General features: G+C 49.1%; 3 protein-coding genes across 7 annotated transcripts in view; all 3 read left to right on the top strand.

Moving 5' to 3' along the window:
- Dpep2 (dipeptidase 2) overlaps nt 1-13,622 on the top strand; it is a 15,649-nt gene extending 2,027 nt beyond the window's left edge. For all 5 annotated transcript variants that reach the window (XM_013012932.1, XM_013012931.1, XM_013012930.1 and 2 more), the window contains 8 exons: nt 8,011-8,140; nt 8,226-8,367; nt 9,422-9,491; nt 9,601-9,777; nt 10,378-10,462; nt 11,084-11,159; nt 13,028-13,163; nt 13,259-13,622. In XM_013012932.1, the coding sequence (XP_012868386.1) occupies nt 8,011-8,140; nt 8,226-8,367; nt 9,422-9,491; nt 9,601-9,777; nt 10,378-10,462; nt 11,084-11,159; nt 13,028-13,163; nt 13,259-13,525 (1,083 nt within the window). In that variant the 3' untranslated portion in view covers nt 13,526-13,622. The remainder of the gene's footprint in view (nt 1-8,010; nt 8,141-8,225; nt 8,368-9,421; nt 9,492-9,600; nt 9,778-10,377; nt 10,463-11,083; nt 11,160-13,027; nt 13,164-13,258) is intronic.
- Ddx28 (DEAD (Asp-Glu-Ala-Asp) box polypeptide 28) lies at nt 3,212-5,173 on the top strand. Its single transcript, XM_013012927.1, has one exon. The coding sequence runs from the start codon at nt 3,226-3,228 to the stop codon at nt 4,846-4,848; it is 1,623 nt and encodes a 540-aa protein (XP_012868381.1). The 5' UTR covers nt 3,212-3,225; the 3' UTR covers nt 4,849-5,173.
- Nucleotides 13,623-16,842: 3,220 nt separating the features above from the next.
- On the top strand, nt 16,843-21,362 carry Dpep3 (dipeptidase 3). The gene is made up of 10 exons (XM_013012666.1): nt 16,843-17,030; nt 17,323-17,449; nt 18,411-18,540; nt 18,630-18,771; nt 19,024-19,093; nt 19,188-19,364; nt 19,912-19,996; nt 20,423-20,498; nt 20,892-21,027; nt 21,120-21,362. Exons 1-10 carry the CDS (start codon nt 16,843-16,845, stop codon nt 21,360-21,362), a joined length of 1,374 nt encoding a protein of 457 aa, XP_012868120.1.
- The last annotated feature ends 467 nt before the right edge of the window (nt 21,363-21,829 follow it).

Raw genomic sequence — 21,829 nt, 5'->3', positions numbered from 1 at the left:
TGGCGCTGTGGCTCAAGTGGTAGAGCGCTAGCCTTGAGCTGAAGAGCTGAGGGACAGCACCCAAGCCCAGAGTTCAGGCCCCACGACTGGACCCCAAAAAAAAAAAGTATGACTGTTTGTGAGTAATACTCACTAGACACTACATTGAAATAAACTATACAACTTGTGGATGGGAACAGAAGGGATGACACTGTCCAAAAAGAAATGTATTCTTGGGCTGGGAAGGTGGCTCAATGGTAGAGAGCTTGCCTTGCATGCATGAGGCCTTGGGTTCGATTCCTCAGTACCATATAAACAGAAAAAGCCGGAATTGCTGATGTAGCTCAAATGGTAGAGCACTAGCCTTGAGCTGAAGAGTTGTGGGACAGTGTCCAGGCCCAGAGTTCAGGCCCCAAGACTGACAAAAAAACAAAGAACAAATAACAACAACAAAAACAAGACAAAAAGCAAAGAAAAAAAAACCCTTTGGGCCCATTTCCTGGAGTTCATTCTGATATTTTGTATGATCAGATGCACATAGATATTGCACCTTTGTGTTCCTCCCCTAAGAGTATCTTCCTTTGGTCTCACTGTGTGTGAATGCCTACAGTCCTGTATCACTTATCACATCCCTGTGTACTTTAGATCTAGCTTCCGCATATGAGAGAAAACATGTACTGTTTGTCTCTCTGAGCTTGCCTTACTTCAGTTAACATGATTTGTTCTGGGTCCATCCATTTCCCAGCAAATGACATAATCTTATTCTTTCTAATGGCTATGTAAAATTCCATTGTGTATAGGCAGCATGTTTTTCTGTTTGTTTAGTTGGGTTTTTTTGGTGGATCCAGTTATTTTTTAGGGATTCTGGGTTGTTTCCATAACTTAGCTGTAATAGAGTGCGGCAATAAACATGGATATGCAAGGGTCTTTACCAGTATTAGCATTTAAAAAACAAAAGAGGATCATCTAACCCTCAAAAAAAAAACAGTGCCTACAGTTGGCACCAGTGGTTCATGTCTGTAGTCCTAGCTAATTTTTTTGTTGAAGGCTAGTGCTCTCCTGGTTGCACTTCTGGATTTTTTATGGTTTATTGGAAATATAGTCTCATGGACTTTCCTGTCTAGGATGGCTTAGAACCACAGTCCTTAGATCTCAGCCTCCTGAGTAGCTAGTACTATATATAGGCATGAGCCATTGGCACCTAGCTAAGAGAATTTTTTTTCATACCAATTTTTTTTTGTTTTGTTTTTTTTGGTCAGTCGTGGGGTCTGAACTCTGGGCCTGGGCACTGTCCCTCAGCTTTTCAGCTCAAGACTAGTGCTCTACCACTTGAGCCACAGTGTCACTTCCGGCTTTTTCAGCTTACGCGGTGCTAAGGAATCAAACCCAGGGCCTCATGCATGCAAGGCAAGCACTCTACCACCTTCCCAGCCCCATACCAATTTTTAGATCTTACCTCAAGACAATCAAAATGTAAACTCCACAAAAACAGAGATTTTATTTATTTTGCTGAGCATTTATGTATTGTGTATAGGGGTGTGTGTGTATGTGTATGCTTGAGTGTACTGGGGCTAGTAGCACTAGTAGCCTTGTGCTTCCCTCCGCTTTTTCACTCTACCACTTAAGCCACATCTCCAGCCCAGCATTTTCACTACTCAATTGGAGACAGAATCGTGTAGAACTCTTTTGCCACTGGCTTTAAACCTTGATTCTCAGATCTTAACCTCGTGACTAGCTAGGATTACATTCATGAGCCACCAACACCTGGCTATGTACTGAACTTATCAATGACAGAAAACTCAGTTTATTCAAAGCAGATATGAACAATTCTAGTTCTTACTGTAGTTCTTTATATAAAGTTCAGAATCTGCCTTCCAGTCATCTGTGAGCTCCAATTCTGCAAGTGTTCTACCACTAAGTTATTTCACTAGTGCTCTCCCATATACTTTAAAGCATCCCTAGCTTACAATACATAATACAATGTAAACATTATGTAACTAGTTGTTATATTGTATTATTCAGGAATTATGGGCAAGAAAAAAATCTTTAAGTTCAGTATAGATACGATTCTTTTTGTGAATGTTTTCAGTTCATCGTCAATTTGAATTCACAAATGCCCAACCTGTGGACAGAAGGGCTAACAGCATTCAATTAAACTAAAATATTTTCCTCAAGTGTTAAGAAACTCCATTTACTTCATCTGTCACACCAGGCACTTCAGACTACACTAAACACACTTTTTTTTCCCTCCCAGATCTGTTTAAGAAGTATGAACGGTGTCATTTGTTCATTCACACCTCTCCCCCTCTCTCAGAATTCAAATATATGTGAGGTAAGCCTCATGGCTAATCACTTCATAGATGTGGCAGAACACTACTGGCAATAGTATTACTAATACTATTTACTATTACTAGTTTGGAATCCAACAATAAGGCAGTGGAGGTGAGCAGGCTGCAAGAATGTTGGACTGGTGGGTGGAAGATGAAGAGGGGGAGGGTTTTATCAGGATACATATGGAAACATCACAGTGAAATCCCTGTGTACAACTAATATAAGCAGATAAGTGGAGAAACACAAGTAATAGATTCAGGATGAGAAGCTAGGAGTGACAAGGAAATTGAAATTAAAACTTGGTTGAAAGGGAGAAAGCATGAAGAAGCGATGTCTCCACTTAAAAGCCTTAAGAATTTACCTCCCACTTTAGAAAAGAACTAAGATGAAAGCCATGATCACTTTGCACTCCGGGCGGTGGGTCTACGACCCCAGACTCTGGTCTCAGCTCCCAGGCTTACCTACCATTCATGCAGACTCTCACTAAAACAGGTATTACCACTGCTTGTTCGGAGTCCAGGTGTGAGGAAGCATTACAGCATCCGGCACCCAGAGTTTACCAGGAGGGACCAACGCCGAACAAACCATCGGAGCAGCGAGGACGACAAATTGCTGGGAGCCACCCGCACACCTGGTCCATTTGACCAGGGCCCCGCTGTCGCCTCCGACTTTTCGGCCCCCGCCCTCGCCTCCACCGCTCGTCTTTCCCCAAAGTTGGCCGGGATCTGGATAATGCCGCCCCTGGTTGAGCTCTACAGACCTCGAAGCCACGGAACTCTAAGGTCCTCCCCTCCTTCCTCGCGGTTCCCAGTGCAACACTCCTCACTGAACCGCGCCAGCCACCGTAGCCGAGGCGGAGGCGCACGTGTGACGTCAGTGACCCGCGCCCTTCCCAAAACGAGGGGCTGGAGCGCGATGGCGCTAACACGTCGGCCGCGGCTCTGGTCATTCCTAGTTCGGTTGTTTCTTGCGCCCCGACGAGATCTAGCGGTCCATGCTACCGACGAGCCCTTGCCAGTGGTGCGCATTCCGAGAACTTGGCAACGGCGGCAGGAACAGCGGCAGAGCCGGCGTCGGAGTCTCCCGCAGCCGGTGCTAGTGCGGCCTGGACCGCTGTTAGTCTCGGCGCGGCGCCGGGAGTTTAACCAGCCGGCGCGCCTCACTCTGAGCCAGTGGGAGTCCGCGCCGCTCGCCTCGCGTGGCTGGAGGCATCGGCGGGCCCGCGGGGACTACTTTTCCATTGAGCGAGCGCAGCAGGAGGCGCCTGCCCTGCGCAACCTTTCGTCCGGGAGAAGTTTCGCCGAGCTTGGTTTGGAGCCCCGCGTGCTGAGTGCTCTTAGGGAGGCTGCGCCGGAAGTCATTCGACCCACCACCGTGCAGGCAAGCACCATCCCTCCCTTGGTCCGCGGCCGCCACGTTCTTTGCGCCGCGGAAACGGGCAGTGGAAAGACACTCAGCTACCTCCTGCCGTTGTTTCATCGGCTCATGAGGGGGCTTGTCCTGGACTCCAGCCATATCGCCACTCCCCGCAGCCTAGTCCTTGTGCCTTCCCGAGAATTAGCCGAACAAGTGCAGGCGGTAGCGCAGCCATTGGGCAAATACTTGGGCCTGCAAGTGCAGGACCTAGAGGGAGGCCTTGGCATGCGTAGGATCAAGCTGCAACTGTCTAGAAAACCTTCAGCAGATGTGCTCGTGGCCACTCCAGGGGCTCTGTGGAAGGCTTTGAAAAGTCAACTCATCAGCCTAAAACAGCTCTCCCTCATGGTGTTGGACGAGGCAGACACACTGCTGGATGAAAGCTTCCTGGAACTGGTGGACTACATCCTGGAGAAGAGCCATGTAGCAGAAAGCCCAGCTGACTTAGAAGACCCCTTTAATCCCAAAGCTCAGCTAGTGCTGGTGGGAGCCACATTTCCTGAAGGCGTAGGCCAGTTGCTGAGTAAATTCGCCAACCCAGACTCTCTTACCACCATCACCAGCGCTAAGCTTCACTGCATCATGCCTCATGTCAAGCAGACGTTTATGAAACTGAAAGGGGCAGAGAAGGTGACAGAGTTGGTACAGATCCTCAAGAAGTATGACAAAACAGCTAAGACTCAACCATCAGGGACTGTTCTGGTGTTCTGCAACAGCTCTAGCACTGTGAACTGGCTGGGATATATTCTGGATGATCACAAAATCCGACACCTAAGGCTGCAGGGGCAAATGCCAGCCAAAATGAGAACAGGGATCTTCCAGTGCTTTCAAAAAGGCTCTCAAAACATACTTCTCTGCACAGACATAGCTTCTCGAGGCTTGGACAGCATCCATGTGGAGCTGGTCATCAATTATGATTTCCCCCTCACCCTTCAGGATTACATCCACAGAGCAGGGAGGGTAGGCCGAGTGGGGAGCGAGGTGCCAGGCACCGTTTTCAGCTTTGTGACCCATCCCTGGGATGTGAGGTTGGTTCAGAAGATTGAACTGGCAGCTCGTCGAAGGAGAAGCCTTCCAGGATTAGAATCTTCAGTGAGAGATCCTTTGCCTCAGCAAGACTGATTTTGGCTGAAATAAATGTGTTATTTCCTTGTATCCTTGGGTGGGTGAGCACATTTGTCAGAAGGAGGCATTGGACATACCTTCTTGTCTCCCTGAAGGACTGCTTTGCTGCTGTGGCTTTGACTTTTTTTTCTTCCTTTTTTTGTCGGTCATGGGGCTTGAACTCTGAGTCTGGGTGCTGTCCTTCAGCTCTTCAGCTCAAGGAAAGTACTCTACCACTTGAGCCACAGCGCCACTTCCTGCTTGTGGCTTTGAAAGGTAAGCTGCTGGCTAGCACTGGAGTGTGGTCTTTCATATGACACATAAAAAATAAAGTGGATTTTGACTTTATGATTTCTAACAAATGATAGTTTGTATGGGATTTTTTTTCAACAGAAGATTTTCATTGCACATAATATTGCAACACCAGAGGATGGGACAAAAGTTAGTAAACAGCCTGCTTAAGGAGTGAGATGGAAGCCGGGCGCTGATGGCTCACGCCTGTAATCCTAGCTACTCAGGAGGCTGAGATCTGAGGATCACGGTTCAAAGCCAGCCCGGGCAGGAGAGACCGTGAGACTCCTATCTCCAATAAACCACCAGAAAACCGAGTGGCGCTGTAGCTCAAGCGGTAGAGCGCTCGCCTTGAGCTGAAGAGCTGAGGGACAGCGCCCAGGCCCAGAGTTCAAGCCCCATGACCGACAAAAAAAAAAAAAGGAGTGAGATGGAAGTAATTGCACCAATCAAAGGATGGTGTTTGTACCAGTCAGGCTTTCCTCTTGGCCAGCAAGAGAAACACTCCTTCTCTGTTCTAGGTAAAAAAAAGGCTGGGGTTGGGGGCCAGTAGCTCATACTGATATCCTAGCTACTCAGGAGGCTGAGCTCTGGGAATCATGGTTCAAAGCCAGTGCAGGCAAGCAAGAAAGTCTGTGAGACTTCAATTAAACACCAAAAGAGCCAGAAGTGGAGCTGTGGCTCAAGTGGCAGAGCCCTGGCCTTGAGCAAAAGAAGCTCAAGGACAAAAAAAAAAAAAAAAATACACTTAGCTTGGAAACAGGACAGAAAAGGAAAAAAAAAAAAAAGAAGCTCAAGGACTGTGCCCAGGCCCTGAGTTCAAGCCTCATGATTGGAACACATAAAGGTTTTTGGTTTTTCTGGTTTTTCTTTTTTTTTTAACTTGTGTAGAGTTTAGTGCAGCTTGTGATGGCAAAAATCTAGCATAAACTGTTAGAAACAGACATGACTGGGACATTGCATTCTGGGCTTTTCTGCCTGTGCTGAACCACCATTTGCTGTCAGCCTCCTGAGTAGCTAGGATTATAGGCATGAACCCTGGTGTGTGGATTGTCATTCCCACTTTTAAAATCATTAGTGACCCACATTTTGCCTTGGAGCACCATCTTCCTAATGTCCAACACCTAGGATTGTGATGAACTTTTCCTCACATTTCTATCATGTATAAATTTAGAGTCCTAATAGGAAGCCCTACTGGCCCTACTGTTGAGTAGAATACTTGTCATCCTGGATAGCCCCATTCACTGTGTGTGTGTGTGCGCACGTGCGTGTGTGCGTGCGTGTATACACTGGTACTGGAGCTTGAATTCAGGTCCTGAACACTGTCTATTAGCTTTTTCTTTTTGCCAGTCCTGGGGCTTGAACTCAGGTCCTGAACACTGTCTATTAGCTTTTTCTTTTTTTTTTTTTTTGGTACTGGGGATCGAACCCACGACGTTGCGCTTGCTAGGCAAGCGCTTTGCCACTGAGCTACATCCCAGCCCTCTATTAGCTTTTTCTTTTTGCCAGTCCTGGGGCTTGAACTCAGGTCCTGAACACTGTCTATTAGCTTTTTCTTTTTGTCAGTCCTGGGGCTTGAACTCAAGGCCTAGGGCACTGTCCTTGAGCTTCTTTTCCTCAAGGATAACACTCTACCTGTTGAGCCAAGTGCCACTTACAGCTTTTTCTGTTTATGTGGTACTGTGGAATCAAACCCAGGGCTTCATGCATGCTAGGCAAGCACTCTACTCATAAGCCACATTCCCAGTCCTCCATTAGCTTTTTTGCTTAAGACTGGTGCTCTGCTACTTGAACTACACCTCAGCTTCTGGCTTTTTGGTGGCCAATTGGAGATAGTCTCTCTCACAAACTTTCTGTTCAGGCTGACTTCAAACTATGGGCTCCTCAGATTTCAGCCTTCTGCTAGGATTACAGGCACAAATCACTGGCATCTACCTCCTTTTCACTGCTTAGAATGTCATTTAAATAAAGATGGGGGTGGGGGACTGGGAAGGTTGCTCAGTTGTAGAGCACTTGTCTTGCATGCATGAGGCCCTGGGTTTGATTCTTCAGCACCACATAAGTAGAAAATGGCAGAAGTGGCGCTGTGGCTCAAGTGGTAGAGTGCTAGCCTTGAGCTGAAGAGCTTAGGGACAGGGCCCAGGACCAGAGTTCAGGCCCCATGACCAGCAAAAAAAAATAAAGATGAGGGGTCTATGAATTTACACTCAGCACAACAAAGTCAAAAAGAGCCTGTCTCTACTTTGATTCTTCCCAACTGGAATGTGTTCCTTTTTCACCTGTCCAGCTCTCACTTATCCTTCAGGCCACTCTTTTTTTTTCCTTTGTCGGTCGTGGGGCTTGAACTCTGGGCCTGGGCGCTGTCCCTTAGCTCTTCAGCTCAAGGCTAGCACTCTACCACTTGAGCCACAGCGCCACTTCCGGCTTTTTTCTGTTTGCTTATGTGGTGCTGAGGAATCGAACCCAGGGTCTTGAGCATGCAAGGCAAGCGCTCTACCACTGAGCCACCTTCCCAGCCCCTAGGATGCTGAGATCTTGAGGATCCCTGTTCAAAGCCAACCAGGATAGGAAAGTCAATGAGACTCTTATCTCCAATTAACCACCAAAAAGCTGTAAGTGGAGCAGTGGCTCAAGTGGTAAGGCACCAGCCTTGAGAGAAAAAAAAAAAGCTAAAGGACAATCAATGTCCAGGCCCTGAATTTAGGCCCCAGTACTGATACCAAAAAAAAAGGATACTGGGACTGCAGCAGTGGGTGTGAAGATATCACAGAAGAATGAGAGCATTCCTTGTGGCCTCTGGGCCCACTGGATACTTTGTTGGCTGTGAAGGCTTGCAGAGCACCACCACAGCAGCACCTACCCAAGTCAACCCCTGGCTTTTCCCCCTAGTTCTGGTCAGCCTACGTCCCCTGCCAGACTCAGGACCAGGATGCTGTGCGCCTCACCCTGGAGCAGATTGATCTCATTCATCGTATGTGTGCCAACTACTCTGAGCTGGAGCTTGTGACTTCAGTTAAAGGTGGGTGAACTGGTGCTAGATATCAGGGACTTGATAGATCGATTCTAGCTCCTGAAAGTAATCACTTGTCCTATTGGCCCCCCAGCTCTGAACAGCACCCAGAAATTGGCCTGTCTCATTGGCGTAGAGGGTGGCCACTCACTTGATAGTAGTCTGTCTGTGCTACGCAGTTTCTATATGCTGGGAGTACGCTACCTGACGCTCACTCATACCTGCAACACACCTTGGTGAGTACAGGCCAGATGGTGTGGGCCCACTGAGGCAGGAATCTGACCAAGATCACAGTATAGGCCCAGATCAATCTTTACCTCTAGGGACTGGCATTGGCTTTTGGAATGGAAGGGGAGCTGGTATTCATAGGAAAAGACTGGATCCCAGCACAGAACTCCTCTCTCTGGCTGGCACAGTCTATCCTGGTTTCTTGAGTTTGCTCCAGGGAATTACAGGGATAGAAAGATTTGTTGTTGGTGGAGGTGATTGTGGTGGTGGTGGTAGTATGTGTGTATGTGTGTGTATACATTCACCTGCTGGTATTGGGACTTGAACTCAGGATCTGGGCACTGTCTCTTAGCTTTTTTTGTTGTTGTTGGTTGTGGAACTTGAACTCAGCCTGGGCGCTATCACTCAGCTCTTCAGCTCAAGGCAAGCACTCTACCACTTGAGCCACAGTGCCACTTCTGGTTTTCTGGTGGTTTATTGGACATAAGAGTCTCCACAGACTTTCCTGTCCAGGCTGGCTTTGAATCGTGATCCTCAGATCTCAGATACTCCTAAGTACTAGGATTATAGGCGAGAGCCACTGGCACCAGCCTCTTAGCTTTTTTGCTGATATTCTACCACTTGAGCTACTTATGGCTCCACTTATGGCTTTTTTGGGGGGAGGGAGAGGTTGTGGGACCTGAAATCTGGGCCTGGGTGCTGTCCCTCAGCTTTTCAGCTCAAGGCTAGCACTCTACCACTTGAGCCACAGCACCACTTCCGGCTTTTTTTCTTTTTTTTGCTTATGTGGTGCTGAGGAATCGAACCCAGGGCCTCATGCATGCAAGGCAAGCACTCTACCACTGAGCCACCTTCCCAGCCCCCCCTCCTTTTTTGTGCTCAACTAGAGATAAGTCTAACAGACTTTCCTACTTGGGCTGGCTTCAAACCACAACCATTAGATCTCAGCCGCCTGATGTGAGCCACAGGTGCCCAATCGGGGTAGAAGTTTCAGTAGAGGCTTTTAGGCTCTTGTGGCCAAGAATAGCCACCAGTCAGACCTGTTTTCTGGCCATTCTGCAGGGCAGAGAGCTCATCAAAGAATGTCCACCCATTCTACAGCAATGTCAGTGGACTGACCAGCTTTGGTGAGGTGAGGACCGTGGTTTAGTACTCCAGCCCATGCCTTACCTTTCCCCATAGATAAATGGGAGGGGGCACATGGACACCCCTGACATTCTCCTCCCAATCTGTCCCTGCAGAAGGTGGTAGCTGAAATGAATCGCCTGGGCATGATGGTAGATTTGTCCCATGGCTCAGATGCTGTAGCACAACGGGCCTTGGAAGTGTCACAAGCACCTGTGATCTTCTCTCACTCGGCTGCCCGGGGTGTGTGTGAGAATGCTCGAAATGTTCCTGATGACATCTTGCAGCGTCTGGTGAGAAATTACCCAGCCTTGGGAACTAAAGGAAAAACTTCACAAGACCTTGAACTTCTCCACCCCCCCCCACCCCCTGCACAGGGCTGGGAAGGTGGCTCAGTGGTAGAGTGCTTGCCTTGCATGCATGAGGCCCTGGGTTTGATTCCTCAGCACCACATAAGCAGAAAAAGCCAGCAGTGGCACTATGGCTCAAGTGGTAGAGTGCTAGCCTTGAGCTGAAAAGCTGAGGACAGCGCCCAGGCCCAGAGTTCAGACCCCACAGCAGACCAAAAAAAGAAAAAAAATTGGGCCCCTGTTTCCTCAATCTGCTGAAAACCTAGGCTGAGCATCTTCTCTCCGTATCCGCTGAAGTCTTAAATATGTGTCGGACTAGAGATTCTAGATGGTAAATATTCTCCTATTTCTCAAACCCTGAGCCAAGATACCTCCACCCAACCCAGACTTGAGATTCCTCCACTCACACAAAATCAGAGAGGTACAGTCTCCTGTGGCTCATAAAGTTAGGGATCAGCAGCTTTCTCATTGGGGCCCAAGGGGTGGGCAGGAACATGCTTGTGCTGGGGGCCAAGCTGAGCATGTGCCTGACTATCCTTGCAGAAGAATAACGGTGGCATCGTGATGGTATCCTTATCTGTAGGGGTGCTGCAGTGCAACAAATTAGCCAACGTGTCCACAGTGGCAGGTGAGCCTCCCCCTGTCCTCCCCTCCCCTACCAACCCCCCCCCCCGCCCGTGCTTTCTAAGAAGCTCTGCTTTGGACCTGAAGTCTTTGGAGCATATCAGCACAGCTTCAGTGATGATTTAGCTATGGTGGAATGATAGTTACAGAGTCTACATTGTCCTGCTGGTGAGTAAAAGGGAGGTGATCGGACATAAAGCTGAGTGCTACACACCTGTGCTTTGGTCAGGACTACCAAAGCCTTGGGGGCCCTGTCTCTACCTTAGGTCTGTGAAGTCTTTATCAGCTCTATTCTTTGTTCCTTTCTTATCTTCCACATCTCCAGAAAGAAGCCTCCACCAGGTTCTCAAGGAGTCTGGAGGCCGGGTGGATCTGGATGGGAAATGGCACCAATGGGTGACTGTCTAAATGGCTTCATTCCAAACTTAAAGTCTAGTATAGAGACAGGTGAGATCTGTCCCTGTCAAACCTCAGGACCTTCAGGTGGCCACACAAAGTGTCAGGTAACCAAGGATTGGTCTTCATGGCCTTATCAGCTGCAAGAATGGAAGATCATCAGAGTGTAGGTTCAGAAGGGTAACCCTACCCCTAGAAGCCTCACACTGCTGACTCCCCATCTCCCCAGATCACTTTGACCACATCAAGGCAGTCATTGGATCCAAATTCATCGGGATTGGTGGAGATTATGATGGCACCAGCCAGTGAGTACTTCCTGTGGTTTGGGGCTGCTGGAGAGTAATGGGGCCCTGGTCACCATGCTCCCCAGCATGTTCCCCCATTGCGTTTAGGCATTGCCCACCTTGCACTTCCTAGATCCCTGGATATGCTTCCTGGGTTAGTCTTCAGCCTTCAGCCTCCTGGTCCTAAAGGCCAGAGAGGCCCTTATTTGTCTGAGCCACCAGAGAGCTCATCTACCTGCACAAGCACATAAACCCAGTCCCAGCAGATCTACTTACTCTTTATGAACAGGCATCCAAGTTGGGTGTGGGCTGGCTATCATCTCTGCCCAATTCTAGTCAGTTGTTGCTGTTTATTTATTTTAATTTAATTTTTTTGGTTGATCATGAGGCTTGATCTAAGGGGCTAGATACCAACCCTGAGCTTTTGTGTTCAAGGCTAGTGCTCCACTACTTTGAGCCACAGCTACACATCTGAATTTCTGGTAGTTAATTGAAGATAAGAGTCCTATGAACTTTCTTGCCTGGGCTGGCTTCTAACTGCAGTCCTCAGATATCAGCCTCCTGTGTAGCTAGGATTACAGGCATGTGCTATCAGTGCCAACCTCAGTAATCATTATTCATTCATTCATTTGCAGTACTGGGGATTGAACCTAGGGCTTTGTGCATGTTAGACAAGCACTTGACCACTGGTAGCCCACTTCTCTACCCAATTCTAAGGAAGCTTTTTCTTTCTTGTTTCTTTAGGAATTTTGTTGTTGTTATTTTGCAGTTCCGAGGATCAAACTCAGTGTCTTACACATACTAAACAAGAACTCTCTCACTGAACTACTTCAGACCTCTTTTTATTCTTTTTCTTTTAGCAGTATTGAAGTTTGAACTCAAGACATCACACTTGCTAGGCAGGTGCTCTACTGCTGAGCCACATCTCTAGTCCTTTTTTGTGTTAGTTATTTTTGAGATATGGTCTTCCTGCTCAGGCAAGCGCCTGGACCACAGTCCGCCTATTTAATATTTCTTTTTCTTTTTTTTTTTTTTGCTAATACTGGGGCTTGACCTCAGGGCCTGCCCACTGTACCTTAGCTTTTTGTTCAAGGCTGAAGCTGTATCACTCTTGAGTCATAGCTCCCCTTATGGCTTTTTGCTGGTTAACTGGATATAACAATCTCACAGACTTATTCACCTACACTGACTTCAAACCTTGATCTTGGATCTAGGCCTCCTGAGTAGCTAGGACTACAGGTGTGAGCTACCAGTATCCAGCTAATACTCAACTTTTTATTAGTTGAGATTGGGTCTGATGAACTTTTTGCCTCGGGTTACTTCAAATCATGATCTTCCCAATTTCAGCCTCCTGTATAGCTAAGATTATAAGCATGATACACCACCATACCCAGCATGTGTGTGTTTTTTTAAAGAGGAAACATTTAATTTCAGTGGAAGATATAGATCTTAACAGTACAGTTTAACTAGGTGCCAGTGCATCACGTTATAATCTAGCTATGCAGGAAGCTGATTCTTAAAGATGGAGGTTCACAGCCAGACCTGGCAGACAATTCCAGGAGACCTATCTCCAATTAATTAGGCATGGCTTAAATGGTAAGAACACAAGCTATGAGCAAAAAAGCTGAGCAAGAGTGCAAGGCCCTGAGTTCAAGTCCCAGTCCCAGTACCACACACACACACACACACACACACACACACACACACACACACACAAATGAATTTTGGCAAATATTCAAGGAAGTTTTGAGGCCTCCTCTGGATGAGGCACAAGAAGGAGTGAATCACGTTTCACATCTGCCCAGGGTTGGGGTACAGAGTCCCAGAATTGGATTCTGTGTTGGGATCAGGGTGCCAGGTCTGAGATTTTCTTAATGGTGGCCACACAGGTTCCCTCAGGGGTTGGAGGACGTGTCCACATACCCAGTGCTGATAGAGGAGTTGCTGCGCCGGGGCTGGAGTGAGGAAGAGCTTCAAGGAGTCCTTCGAGGAAATCTGCTGCGGGTCTTCAGACAAGTGGAGCAGGTACACAGGGCCGGGGCAAGAGAGTGGCACAGGGGTCCAAGCAGGTGCCTCAAGGGGGAGCTATGGGAGCTGCTGACAATCCATCTCCATTTTAGGTACGGGATGAAAAGCAGTGGCAAAGTCCTTTGGAGGACGTATTCCCAGAAGAACAGCTGGGCAGTCTGTGCCGTTCCATCCTCCAGCGTCAGCCTCTGAGACATCTGGTCTCAGACCAGAAAGTAACTGAGATCCCTGTCCATTGGACACCCAAGTTGTCACCAAGGTGGTTATTTTCAAAGTCCCCCCACACAGTCCCAAGCTCTACTGTTGTTGCCATGTTTGTTGTTGCCATATTTCCAGGCCTTATTTTGTGGCTCTGGTGACCTAGTTTGCCCTGATAGATGTCACTCTGGCCCCTTGATCCCTATGAAGCTCCCCACTTGTGCAGGCACAAATAAATCTTTTGGACATGGAACCAGATATGAGTCAATGCAGTGGTTGATGGGGGAATCTAGATTTCAGCTACTATTTGCTCAAGGATTGACTAGGCCTGAGGTAGCCCGGGGGTTGAGCTATATATACTGGACAAGCACTATTCAGAAGGATCCCAAATTACCTTTTTTTTTTTTTTTTGCCAGTACTGGGGCCTGAACTCAAGGGCTAGGCACTGTCCCTGAATTTCTTTTGCTCAAGGCTAGCACTTGTGACAACTTGAGTCACAGCACCACTTCCAGTTTCCTGGTAGTTCATTGGAGATAAGAGTCTCATGGATTTTCTTGGCTGGGTAGTGGATCCTCAGATCTCAGCCTCCTGAGTAACTAGGATTAAAGGCATGAGCCACTGGTACTCGGCATGGCTTTTACATTTTAGTGGTACTGAGGAATCGAACCCAGGGCTTCGTGCATGCTAGGTAAACTCTCTACCACTAAGCCACATTCCCAGCCTTACAATAGCTGTAATCCTAACTACTCAGTAGTCAGGCACCATGCATAGTAACTCAACTTGTAATCTTGGCTACTCAAGACACTAAGATCAGGAGGATCATGGTTCCAGGCCAGCCTGGGCAAAGAGTTTGCAAGATCCCATCTTAACTAATAAAGTTGGGTACAATGGTATGTAACTGTCTGTTATCTCAGCTATATGGAAACAAGTAGGAGGATCTCTTGTTCCAAACAGGCTATCCTGTGCAGAAAGTGAGACCTTATCTAAAAATTAACCAGAAAAACTCATGTCTAAGGGACATGACACAAAGATAAAGGGCCTTCTAGAAAGTACAAGGCCCTAAATTCAAAACCCTCAATACCACTTGTAATTCTGTCAGCCTCCCAAGTAACTGGGACTTCATACATTTAACACTAAACCCAGTGTGTGATATTTAAAAAACAAAAAAAGGGCTGGGAATATGGCTTCGTGGTAGAGTGCTTGCCTAGCATGCCTGAAGCCTTGGGTTTGATGTCTCAGTACCATATAAACAGAAAAAGCCAGAAGTGGCCCTGTGGCTCAACTGGTAGAGTTCAAGACCCAGGACTGACAAAACAAAACAAAACAAGGTGGGGGCTGGGACTATGGCTTAATGGTAGAGTGCTGGCCTAGCATGCATGAAGCCCTGGGTTCGATTCCTCAGTACCATAGAAGCAGAAAAAGCCAGAAAGTGCTGTCGTGGCTCAAGTGGTAGAGTGTAAGCCTTGAGTACAGAAAGGCTCAGGGACAGTGCCCAGGCCCTGAGTTCAAGCTGCAGGACTGGTCAACAACAACAACAGCAATGAAAATAAAACAAGAACATTACTAGTAACAGTGGCATCTTAAAAGAAGTTTCACAGCTGGGCACTAGTAGCTTATTCCTGTAATCCTAGCTACTCAAAAGGCTGAGATCTGAGAATTATGGTTCAAAGCTAGACGGGGCAGGAAAGTCTGTGAGACTCCTATCTCCAATAAACACCAGAAAACCAGAAGTGGAGTTGTGGCTTAAAGTGGTAGAGTGCTATCCTTGAGCAAAAGAGCTCAGAAACAGCTCCAGGCCCTGAATTCAAGCCCCACACCCCTCCTCCCCCCAAAAAAATGTTTCATTAAACTCAAGTGGATTTTTGTTTGTTTGAATTTTCTAGTTCTGGTCCTGGGGTTTGAGCTCAGTGTCTGGTCACTGTCCCTGAGCATGTGTGTGTGTGCGCGTGTGCGCGTGTGCGTGTGTGTGTGTGTGTGTGTGTCAGTCATGGGGGTTGAACTCTGGACCTGGGCGCTGTCCCTCAGCTCTTCAGCTCAAGGCTAGTGCTCTACCTCTTGGCCACAGTGACACTTCCAGTTTTCTGAGTGGTTTATTGGAGTCTTACAGATTTTCCTGCCTAGGCTGGCTTTGAACTGTGATCCTTAGATCTCAGCCTCTTGAGTAGCTAGGATTAGAAGCGTGAGCCAGCTTGTCCCTCAGCTTTTTATCTCAAGGCTAGTAGTCTACCACTTGAACCACAGTTCCACTTTGGCTTTTCAGTGGTTATTGAAGAGTCTCAAGGACTTTCCTGCCTAGGCTGGATTTGAACTATAATCCTCAGATCTCAGCCTCCTGAGTAGCTAGGATTACAGGTGTGGGCCTCTGGTGTCAGGATTTGGGCTGGCTTTGAACTGCAATCCTCAGATCTCAGCTGCAGAGTAACTAGGATTATAGGATTATAGGCTTGAGCCACTGCTGCCCAGCATAAAATTGAAGTCATTTTTACCTAAGGAGGTGAAAGTGTATCTCAGTGATAGACTGTTCAGCACTAATGAAGTCCTCGATTTAATCCCAGCATTGTAAAAAAAAAACACAGCAAACAAACAAAAAAACAATTTGTTGAGTGCCAGTAGAGCTGATGGAGGACTTGAGTTAAAACCCAGTAGGGGGGAGGGGAGTAGGAAGGAATTGTTTATACACAGTCTAGAAAGGCCCAAAGTTGATATTAAGGTAAAAGATAATAAAGATAAAAAAGACAATAGATCCAGAAACCTGCCTGCCCACCTGGGCAGCAAAACAACCAAGCGTCGACCCAATTGACACTAGCTAGTGGGTGACAGTAGGAAGATTAAGGGGCCACCACCTGCTTGCTCCCCACTAGCCTCCTCCCACGGTGGTTGGTACAGGGATCCAGGCTGGGCGATACAACAAAGTAGGTAGGAGCCAAAAGCAATGAGGAAAAGAGGGTGGGACCGGGCTGAGGTGGGGGGAGGGGGAGGGAGGGAGGATGGGAGGAGCCTGATGGGGGCGGGGTGAACATGGGGGGAGGCGCCTACCGCCCCACGCGCGTGCGCGCATGCCGCTTATAGACACGCTCTGCGCGCCGACTCCCGCCAGGCGCTGGGAGGCGCTGTCCAACGAGAGGGCGGGCGGGAAGCCGTGACGCCCCCTGGCGGCTGCGCTCTGCGGCGTGGAAGGTTCCCGCGCGTCGGTTGTGGAGGTAGCGAAGTAGCGCCACTGTGAGCTGCTGTGAGCAAGCCTTCGTCCTGGGGCACCAGTATCCACAGGCGAGACCCTGCCACTACCCTCCGCCCTTCACCCACACCTCTCAGGCCTTCGCGACGGTCACCCGTGTCCGTCTGTCTGTCCTTGCGCAGCATGCAGCCCGCTGGCCGCCGGGGTCCTCTCGCGCTAGGCGGGCGGCCTCCGCGGTACGGCCTGTTCTTGTTCCTGCTCCTGCAGCTGCTGCCGTCGCCCCCGGCAACCCGTGTCCACACCATGCCGCTGGCCAGCTCCAGCGCCCCGACCCTGATGGGCATCCCCAGCAACCTGGCCACAATGGGCGCCTCCAGTGCCCCGGCAACGATGGTCACCTCTAGCGCCCCGACCCTGACGGGCACCTCCCGCACGCCCACTCTACGGGAGCGCGCTCGGGCCCTGATGCAGGACTTCCCGCTTGTGGACGGGTTCGTAGATGCCAAGTAGGGCGGGGTGGCGTGAATGGCTACCCTATGGAAACCTCTGGGCCAGGGAGGGTTCACAGCGTGAGAGGTTAGCAAGGAATCCCCTATACCACCCATGGTGCCCCCCCCCACTACCTCATTGCTGATGGGACCTACTCCCCACCCCCCCCAACCCAGCCTCAGCGGTCTGCACATTGCCTGCATGACCATGTGGAGTTGGGGAGGAGAGGCACAGGCGTGTTGATATGACCTTTCCTCACGGCCGTGTTCCCACTCTTTGTCTTGACACCCCTAGGCACAACGACCTGCCTTTGCTTCTGAGACAGTTTTTCCAGAACAAGCTGCAGAATGTGAATCTGTACAATTTCAGCCTGGGTCAGACCAACCTGGACAGGCTTAGTGATGGCCTTGTGGGTGCTCAGGTACCACAGAGACACCCTAGATACCACAGCATGATGGGAGATGGATGTGGGGATGGGGGAACCATAGAAACCTGGCTAGGCCAACCTCCAAGTGAAGGGGGAGGTACCATGGGGTATTCAGTGTGCCATCATGAAGTATTCAGGAGTGTGTGTGTGTGTGTGCGTCATTGGTGATCCAGACAGTTGAGCTGCATGGATGTCAGGGATTCTGTGGAGACATAGAAAATGACCAGAAAATCCCTGGTGAGTATATGAATGACTAGAACCACAAAGGTTATGTTCGGTTGGCCTGGTGTATTCACAGAGGACATGACTATAATCTGTAGTCCAAGATGTGTCCAGAGTCTAGTTTGCCTACATGTTTGCACTGAGGACTCATGCCTGTAATCCTGCTCAGGAACCTGAGATCTGAGGATTATGGTTCAAAGCCATCCCAGGCAGAAACACCCATGAGACTCTTATCTCCAATTAACCAACAAAAAGCTGGAAGTAGAGCTATGATTCAAGTGGTAGAATGCCAGCCTTAAGCAAAAAATAAAAAAATTCAGTCAGTGCTCTGAGATATATATATATATATATATATCTCAAGCAGGGTGCCTGTGGCTCACACCTGTAATCCTAGCTACTCAGGAGGCTGAGATCTGAGGATCGTGATCAAAGCCAGACTAGGCAGGAAAGTCCGTGAGACTCTTATTTTCAATTAACCACCAGAAAACTGGAAGTGGTCCTGTGACTCCAAGGGTAGAGTGCTCTCCTTGAGCTGAAGAGCTGTGGGACAGTGTCCAAGCCCAGAGTTCAAGCCCCACAACCGACAAAATAAATAAATAAATCATGGGGTGATACAATATTCATTTGGGCCCTACTAATCCAAATGGTTGCTGTGGGGGTAAGTCAGGAGTGGCAGAGCTACAGGATTGGACACTACCTAAACTACATTCTGAACCTCTTGACCTATCTCTAGTTCTGGTCAGCCTACGTGCCATGTGAGACCCAGGACCGGGATGCTGTGCGCCTCACACTGGAGCAGATTGACCTCATTCGCCGCATGTGTGCTGCCTATTCTGAGCTGGAGCTTGTGACCACCGCAGAAGGTGAGATGCTGGCTGAGGAGATAGTCCAGGGTTCATTCATGAGTTCTGTTGCTGGGCTCTCTGACCACTTGATTGTTCACCCTCTTCAGGTCTGAACAGTACTCAAAAGCTGGCCTGTCTTATTGGTGTGGAGGGTGGTCACTCACTGGATAGCAGCCTCTCTGTGCTTCGAAGTTTCTATCTGCTGGGAGTACGCTACCTGATGCTCACCTTCACCTGCAGCACACCCTGGTGAGTTCAGAACCATCAAGGATAGAATGGCAGACAGTGTAGCAGGGAAACTGCCTTCTCTGGGATGGGCCTGACCAGTGAGCTGAGAATTAAGTGGGGTCCACAGAGGGAGGCTGGACACTCTCTCTATATACCCTGATAGCTATCACTGGATCCTCACCTGTTTTAGAGGTGAGATGGATGGACAGGGGGCCCAGTCACTGATGACCAAGGTGCGGCCAGCTACATTGTCCTCTCCTGGCTGTCTTGCAGGGCGGAGAGTTCTACCAAATTCAGACACCACTTGTATACCAATGTCAGCGGGTTGACAAACTTTGGTGAGGTGAGGACTTCTGTTCCATACTCAACCCCACCTGTTCACTATAGTTATGAACATACACCTGAGCCCCCCTCCAAAAATAAAATTGTCCCTGCAGAAAGTGGTGGAGGAAATGAACCGTTTGGGAATGATGATAGACTTGTCCTATGCCTCGGACACCTTAGTGAGGCGGACCCTGGAGGTGTCACAGGCTCCTGTGATCTTCTCCCACTCAGCTGCCAGAGCTGTGTGCAACAATACATTGAATGTTCCTGATGATATCCTGCAGCTTCTGGTAAGTAACCACCCCATATCTCAAATCCAAGGTTAGATATGCCTCATTAAAAAATTCTTGGGTTGGGCACTGGTGGCTCATACCTGTAACCCTAGCTACTCAGGAGGCTGAGATCTGAGGATCGTGATTCAAAGCCAACTTGGTCAGGAAATCCTATGAGACTTATCTGTATTTAACCACCAGAAAACCAGAAGTAGAGCTGTGGCTCAAAGTAGTGGAGCACTAGCCTACAGCAAAAGAGCTCAGGTACAGCAACCAGGCCCTGAGTTCAAGCTCCACAATTGACCAAAAAAAAAAAAAAAGATTCTTGACCCTGAACAAAGAAAGTTGCTAGTTCATGTCTCACACATGCTTGGACACTCTTCCGTTTCTAAAACTGAAGGCCAAATCCGTTTCACTCAGAGACCCACAAACCCAGTAAGGAAGCCTCTTCTAGTCTATGAAGCCAGCATGAAATTCCTGTCCTGTTAGGGTTGCCACAGCAAGGTGCACTGGCAGGCCAGAAAGGCTGACCTGACCTGAGTGCCCTTGGGTCTTATTCCTATAGAAGAAGAATGGTGGCATCGTGATGGTGACACTGTCGATGGGGATTCTGCAGTGTGACCTGCTTAGCAACCTGTCAACTGTGGCAGGTAAGCCCCACCTCAGCTCTTTTCCTAGCTCTGTCTTGGGTTTTGGTCACTGGGACCTTCGGGGACAGTTCCAGTAGTTCAGCACATAGGGGCAACTGCAAACCTCCCTACAATCCTGGGGCAGCAGACTCAGCGTTTCATTTCCTCACAAAGGAACCAAGTGTGTGTTCTTCTCTGCCTCTGGGTTTTTGTTTTCCCTCCTATTCCTTGAACCTTTCTCATTCCCCACATCTCTGGGCCAGACAGGCAGAGAGGCTCTAGATGCAGGTTCAGCCCCAGTATTCTATCTTAGCTACTTTAGGACTTGAGGGTACCCTGCGGAGTCAGCTGACATGGTCTAGTGCTAGGTCTTAGACACTGGCTCCAGCTAGGTCTAGGGTCTGATTCCAAGCCTTCTGCTGTCTGCCATCAACCTCCATCTTCTAGATCATTTTGACCACATCAGGGCGGTCATTGGATCCGAATTCATTGGGATTGGTGGAAATTATGATGGATCTGGCCGGTAAGTGTTTCCCCCAGGGACTCATCTTGGCTGAGTTACAGCAAAGGTTCTTTCAGTCTTAGTTATACATCCCAGCGTTTTCCCATCAGTTAGGCCTTGACCACAGGCTCTGATCTTGCAGTGCACTGCCCAGGTCCTATTGCCTCGGTTTTCCCTGTCATTTCTGTGGCACAGTGGACCCAAGTCAGCACACTCGCTCAAGTACTCCCCTCCCCAAGGGAGCTCAATTCATGCCCAGCAGATCTGCTGTGGACTGGACATCTGCTCAGTCCTTAAAGGGCTTCCCAGGTGGACACTGACCTTCAATTTAAGTCAAATGCATTGTTGCTAGGCAGGAGGCCCTAGATGAGGAACAGGGCCAAGGTCCCACACTTGCCTGGTGTGGCCACACAGGTTCCCTCAGGGGCTGGAAGATGTGTCCACATACCCAGTGCTGATAGAGGAGTTGCTGCGCCGGGGCTGGAGTGAGGAAGAGCTTCAAGGAGTCCTTCGAGGAAATCTGCTGCGGGTCTTCAGACAAGTGGAGCAGGTAAACAGGGCTGGCACAAAGGATGATTGGTTCAATGGTTTGAGCAGACAGGGGTAGCTGTGGTGTGTCTCACTGCTGACTCTCACTTCCAGGTGAGAGATGAAAGCAGTGGGAAGAGCCCTGTGGAGGCCCAGATTCCAGACAGGCAGCTCAGCAGCACCTGCCACTCCCACCTCCAGCCTCCATTGCCCAATAAGCACCAGGGTTCGCACCTGAAGGTGACCAAGAGGCCATTCAATCAGGACCTCTGGAAATCCTCCAAGTGCCCACCGGGCCCCATGCCAGGCCTTGTGGCTGCTGTTATCTCCCCAGTCCTCATCCTCTGTCTCTGGTGACGGTCAGTCTCTCCAGAAGTCACTGTGGCAAGTCCCACAAAGTCCGCCCGACCCCAGGTATCCAGACTGCAGAATATGGTTAGAATAAATATTTGAGGCATGGAACCAAGCGTGTGGCCTTTCTTCTTTGTGGTGCTCTTCGTTAGAATGGGTCCTGCAGCCTAGGGCCAGTTGCCGAAAGAGCCATGATGGAGTCAAGAACACCAGGAGGAAACCAAGGCTTTCTCTTCAGAGGAGGGGGCTCCTCCCCTGGCCCACATGGGAGAACAGTGAGCAGGGGAGAGGCGGGTTGGAGGGCAGCTGAAGGTGGTGTGAGGAGCAGGAAGTCAGGCTGACTGGTGTCACCAACCCTGGGTGCTGGAGGAGGGGTCAGGTAGCAGTTGGTTGGGGTTACCTAACTGTGAGCTGGCTGACCTCTCTTCCCAGAGCTGGAAGCGAGGAGGTGGAGGCAGTTCAAGCATGGAGTC

The sequence above is a fragment of the Dipodomys ordii genome, unplaced genomic scaffold, assembly GCF_000151885.1.
Source record: "Dipodomys ordii isolate 6190 unplaced genomic scaffold, Dord_2.0 Scaffold18, whole genome shotgun sequence".
Lineage (NCBI taxonomy): Eukaryota > Metazoa > Chordata > Mammalia > Rodentia > Heteromyidae > Dipodomys > Dipodomys ordii.
This window is presented reverse-complemented; position numbering and strand designations above follow the sequence as displayed.